Source organism: Pygoscelis adeliae, unplaced genomic scaffold, assembly GCF_000699105.1.
Source record: "Pygoscelis adeliae isolate BGI_AS28 unplaced genomic scaffold, ASM69910v1 Scaffold390, whole genome shotgun sequence".
In the NCBI taxonomy this organism is placed as follows: Eukaryota; Metazoa; Chordata; class Aves; order Sphenisciformes; family Spheniscidae; genus Pygoscelis; species Pygoscelis adeliae.
Genome location: NW_008823921.1, coordinates 693,942 through 699,755, shown reverse-complemented (window position 1 = coordinate 699,755; position 5,814 = coordinate 693,942). Strand labels below are relative to the sequence as shown.

Sequence of the window (5,814 nt, the reverse complement as noted above, 5' to 3'; positions counted from 1 at the left end):
GTCCGGCTCCGGCACCCCCAGGTCTGCGTCTCTGGCAGCGCCTCTCCCGCCAGCCCCCTCCCCAGGCACACGGGGAACGAAGGGAGCCAAGAAGGGTTTTCCAGGGGTATCCAGTGTTGTTCAGTGGGGTTTTGGATCTCGGCACGTGCCCCAGAACAGGCTTTGTATTGATTTCCCATGACAGCACAGCCAGGGGAGGCTGTAGACTGCGACGCACAGCTCCAGCCTCCATCGCTGGACCGAGTGTCGCAGGTCAGGTCCTGTAAACTCAGCACGTGGCTCCTCCTTGCGTCAGCCAGGAATCCCACGCGTTAAGGTGGGGCCTCTCCCCTGCTGCCCTGCCTTGCTCTCCTGAGGGAGGACGTGGCTGCAGCTCTGCAACACCCATCAGCCTCTGCCCACCTTCCAGGGCCGAGCACGGCCCTCGTTCACCTCCTGCTCGAGGCTGCTGCTGCAGGGCACGTGCTTGAATCCTCGGGCAGACTGTACAAGCTGCCTCTGTTCCTAAAGGGCTGTTGGTGGACACGTGCCCAGCTCCTAGAGAACAGATGTCCGACATGCAAACAACGGTACCGCCATACCTGGCCCCCTTTGTTTTCAGAGAGACAAAAGAGAAAATGGGTTCTTGGAGCCTGGCAGGTGGGGAAGAGCTGGTGGTACCTGAGGGAACCTGCACGGGGAATAGTATTAAAAGGAGAATATTAATCTCTTCCGTTGCAGTCTGTGGAGGGTAGCAAGGGGAAAGCATAGGCATGGACTAACATCGCTGGGTAGGTTCACAGCACCTTGACCTGTTTTCCTGACCCCCCGTTCTGCAGGAGGTACGGCCCTGGATCCATGTGCCGCCCTGGGGCACAGAGGTTATCCTGGTGCTACTTTCCATTTCAGCTAAAACTACTGAGGGAGGAAGCAAACAGCCAAGACCAGCTGAACGGAGGTTAGCCCTTTGATTTGCTGCAGATGACTTGCTCTGCTTATCACAGCTGATCACAGCTGTGGGATTTTTTTTTTTTTCCCATGCTTTTTGCAGAGGTTGGCTCGTAAAGGCGTGAAGCCGGTCTTGCTTCAGCTCTGTGTGTGGTACCGGCTTCCTGGCCAGGGACCCAGGCACAGTGAAAATGTGCTCTGTGGAGAAGAGGGAGTGCTTCCAAGTCAGACGCAGCAGGTTCAGGGCTGTGAAAAACACCTGCCAAAGCCTTGTCCGTTCCCATGTTTTGTAGTTTCCTTAACTACAATGCCAAAAATAAGCCACAAAAGGAAGCCGTGGTTCATACGGGCTCTGAAAGATCTCGGTTTACCGGGGGCATACGTAGCGTTTTTACCACTTGGTAAGCTGGGGCGAAGGGCCCAGAGAGTTGAATGAATGGTTCTTGAACTTACAGGGACACTCTGGGAGAGATAGGGCTGGAGCCTGCATTCCTTGAGTCCTAGACCAGGATTAAGCTGTGGTCCTGGTGGGGAACTGAGCAGCCGGCCGGGCTCAGGCTGGGTGAATAAGCAATGGTGAAGTCGTTGGGTTACTCTGGCAACTGCCCTGCACCTCTTTTGTCGCTGCGCTGATTTCAGGTGATGGGGGAACAGGGTTGGTGCAGCCCTGTGGCTAGGAGCAGCGTCGCTGCTTCCCTAGCGAGTTCTGCAGTCTGGCAGGGGGCTAAGAGGAGAGAGGAGTTGCACACGTATGTATCTGTTTACCTGGACTTAACCGGACTGTGTTTGCAGAGTCTGCCTGCATCTCATAGCCTGAGAGTGCTCTAAATAGTGTCTTTCTGGTGGCAACAGGTCAGATACTGTGTTCTTGATGTTTAGGTTTCTAACACAGTGATAGAGATGATGCTTTCCTGGGTGCAAATTAGGCAGTGTGGCTGAGCCAGCGATCGGGTCACTGCTGAAAAGGGCTGGCCCTGTTCCCTCTTCCTCCCTCCTCTGCGTTCATAAGCACGTGCTCCTGCTGTGTTTCCCTTGTGCTTGCTCCAGTGCTTCTCTGATCCCCCCGTGGAGGTAACAGCCAGGTTGCTTTTGGACAGAAGGTTAAACCAGCAGACAACTAACCCAGCAAAAGAAGTGACTTGTTTCATGCAGGGGTAGCGAGTTGAATCGGCTCAGCACAGGACCGTTTACGCCACAGAGCTGTCACAAGAGATGACGCAGAAGGATGGGAACGGCAGCGGAGAAGGTCCGCACATCCCCTTTTGGCCGAAGTGAGCCATGAGGTTCTCTCACTTGTGTCCCCCGAATACGCCCGTGATCGGCAGGAGCAGAGCAGCAGCTTGGGAACTCTGTACCGAACATTGGTAACTGAGGCTTGGCTGCTTCTTCTCGGGGCTGGGAGACTGACGCTAGGGGCTTGGGTCCCACGTAGGTGAGTTTGCTGGAGGTACCTAGATAGGCAAGATGCTTACTATTGTAATAAGGTTGTCTGATCTTGCAAGATCCCAATCCAGAGGCGATGTGACTTGCAAATCAGGGAGTGAGTGTCATTTGCAAATTCCCTGCAGCAGGGCAGGGTGCTGTTGGGACGTGAAATGTGACTTGTGTGAAGGTATAAAATGAGCCTTCCATCCCCCGCCTCCCGTCAACTTGCCTTTCCTCCTTCAATCCCCCGCACTAATTGTCTGCTCTGTTACAGGTCTTGATTTCAGCCTGTCATTTTGCCTGTAAATTACTGGGTTTGAAGGCGAGTTCAGATCAAGATCAGATGTGAATTTCAAGGCCAGTAGCTGTTCTGGAGTGATCTCACGGTGAACACTTTTTTTTTTTTTTTTCTCTAGAATAAGAGAGCCTGTTCTGGCTTAGTTGGATTCATTATCAAGAGATTAAATAATACCGACAGTGTCCTTTTATCTCAGGCTGGAAGTCTGTGTCTGCTCTTCAGAAATAGTTTTCCAGAGTAGCTGGGTACAGACTGTACATGCATGCTGGTGTGCAATAGTCAGCATTGCTTGCATTGCCTCTGCAGTTGTGTCTGGGAAATGAATAACAGCTTTTTGCTAATGGGTCTCATGTCGACAGGGGTGATTTAGCAAGGAAGACTGCAGTGCATTAGATGCTATGACTCAGACTCATCAGCCTTGTACTGATCGTTTATTGGTTTATAAATTAAACTTCAGATGCTGCGTCCCGTCAGTGCTGGCATGCTGAGGATCCTGAAAGGGGCTCTTCCTGTAGAGTTTTCTCAGAAATCTTTAAATTACTGCCTCGGGAGTCAGGGCATGCAGGTTGTAGCCCCAGCTCTTACAGCAGTGACGCCAGCCAAGCTGCCCTGGCGCCTGTCAAAATCATGGCATGACTCTGATGAGGTATCGAGGCTCTTGTGGCATCTGCCAAAAGCTTGCCAGCAGTCTGTGCCTGTTGGTGCGGCATCCTGCATCCTCATTTTCTGAGTGGGGAGCAAGTCCCTCAGGTTTCTTGTAGGCAGTAAAATGCTGTCCACAAGATCTTGGTGAGCGTCACGGGGAAATAGATGCTGGCTGCTCCTGTGCTGGAAGGATCTGTGCTCCTCCTGTCGCGGGGAGGAGAGAGGCAGCAGGGACCGGTGTGGGCCAGGGCAGGGATTTGCGGATCTGTGCTGGTCCCTGTTGATCTGCGTTGAAAAGTTACTTAGAAATGAAAAAGATGTTTTTCTAAACAGGTAACTCTCTGTTCTCCCCGAGTCCTGAGAGGCCAGCTGGGCTCTTTTTGTCTCAGAACTCTTCCCCAGAAATTCACCGTCTGCCCCTACATGGTCCTGGAGTGAAGTGTTTTGTCTTGGGTCCCAGCCTGCTCAAGGGTGGTGACAGCGCTGGCGTGTCTCTTGTGGAGGATGCAGCAGAGGGGTTTACCTGTGTGGGGCTTCAGCTTGCTTTGGGTAGGTTGTGTTTGAACCACAGGAGCTATTTAGAAAGAGCCCGAGGTGCAAGATAAATCAAATCTAAGGCTAGGATGTGTCAGGTGATGTCCAGCTGCCTTGTGTTTCCTATTCACTAAAGGCACACAGGGCAGTTATAGCAGCCTAGCTCCTGCTTCCATGTCTGCATTAAATGTTCCCATATGGGAGAGCAAAGCCAGGAAGGATTTTCTGTACTGAAGATACTGGTATTACAGCAACCGCAGACATTTCAGGTTCAACGCTGGTAAAAACGCTGATTAGCGCCACGATAGGGACAGTGCTGCTTGATCCCTTGCCTCACCCGCATGGAGCCCAATTTGGGGTGGTTTCCTACCTGCAGGTCATCTCTGTAGCTCGGTGTGAGCTCTCTAATGAAGGTCAGAAGTTCTCACACACACACACACACACACACACATATATATAAAGTAGCTTTTCAGTGGTTCAGTGAGCCCTGTTCTTTTCTGTTCTCAGTGGTGGCTGGTTTCCGTGGCGGAGGCAGAGCAACGGCAGGATGTGTGAAGGGCCGTCCAGGATTTCTGGACCCATTCCTCCAGACCCTACGCTCTTTCCAAACTATTACAAACGCCCCTTCTCAGGTGAGTCCTTGATGCTTGTTATAGATGTGCGGTTTTGTACTTTGGCATGACGCAGCTTGCTCATTTGGTGTCCTTATTCTTTGGTGTCCTCCCCAGTCTCCGCTCACACTGGTGCAGGTGCTTCTGCTGCCTCATGGATGGTGATCCTAAAGGTGGTCTGTACAGCTGGTTGAAAGATGGGAAAGCATGAGGTAGAGGTGGAGAGGGGGTCTTCAGCGTTGTTTGTAGGCTGTGGGTGAAGAAAACCACGAGGTGAGATTGTTTCCTGATAATCTCCTTCTCTTTCTCTGTAGCTCGAGGGAGGCTGGAAGGGAATGCTCAGAAGCTGGATTTTACCTCTGGCCCCTTGGACCCTGTTCCCAACCCATACCCCGCGTTGGGCAGTGCCCGCCAGGTCCGGCCAGCCCCTCGCATTCGCCCCAGTGGAAAGGACTTTCTGGAGAAGGGACAGAAGGGGACACTCAGTCTCTTACTGCAGCTCGAAGGGATCTCCCTTGACGGAGGGCTGCCAGTCAAGAGTAAGTACAGCTGAGTCACTGCTGACCTGAGTTGCGTTTGGGGCCAGGGATGAAGCGTCAGGGATTTGGGTGGATTCCTCGGCTCTGCTGCCTGAGGAGAGCTCGAGCTTCGCAGGGCCGGTCGCCCCATCTCCTCCATTTGGCCTGGCAGTGGTGTCCCTGGGCCGCCAGCCATACTGGAGCGGGTGCTGCTGCGGCCTCCCTGACTCCACTCTGGCCCAGGTCTGTGGTGGGAAGAGGGACTGTAAAAAAGATGCTGTTTAATCATGGATGAGAGACTATTGAGAGATGCTGGAAATAAATCAAGCCCTCGTAGTTTGCTGCCTCTGAATAAAACAGTATCTTTATAGTCAAACTTAAAGATGGATCAAGTGAAATCTTAATGTGTGAAGGTTGTTCAACCTGGGGAAATCCTTGTTACAGAAGCCAGGCAGGGTTTGGGAAGACTGTCTGTATATGTAGGTACTGAGAAAGTCTTTGCGAAAGATGTTCCCTTCTCCAGGGAGGTCACCCAGAGTACATTCAGAGGTCCAGGAAGGGGATGAGGCCGAGCACTGGGTGTCAGCGGTTGGCTTCATGTGCTGGCATTGCCCCTAGCCCTGCCTGGTGCCAGCGTGGTGGATGCCAGCTGGTGGCTGCCACAGCTGCTGTGCCAAAGCAGGAGGGGAATGGAAGAGGGTCTGGTTGCATCAGCTGAGATCTTCCCTGTCTTGGGGAGCCCAAGGGAGGCTCATTTTTGATTCGAAAAATCAGGGAAGTGATCGTGCCCCTGTACTCGGCCCTGGTGAGGCCGCACCTCGAATACTGTGTTCAGTTTTGGGCCCCTCACTCCAAG

The 5,814-nt window shown here is 52.8% G+C and overlaps 1 protein-coding gene across 1 annotated transcript in view; it reads left to right on the top strand.

Annotated features, from left to right (window-relative positions):
• Positions 1 to 263: 263 nt before the first annotated feature.
• The window catches only part of ENKD1 (enkurin domain containing 1), a 13,383-nt gene continuing 7,832 nt past the window's right edge, over positions 264 to 5,814 (top strand). The window contains exons 1-5 of the mRNA XM_009319862.1: positions 264 to 316; positions 2,080 to 2,359; positions 2,627 to 2,674; positions 4,337 to 4,461; positions 4,755 to 4,979. Coding sequence (XP_009318137.1) covers positions 4,377 to 4,461; positions 4,755 to 4,979 — 310 coding nt within the window. The 5' untranslated portion in view covers positions 264 to 316; positions 2,080 to 2,359; positions 2,627 to 2,674; positions 4,337 to 4,376. The remainder of the gene's footprint in view (positions 317 to 2,079; positions 2,360 to 2,626; positions 2,675 to 4,336; positions 4,462 to 4,754; positions 4,980 to 5,814) is intronic.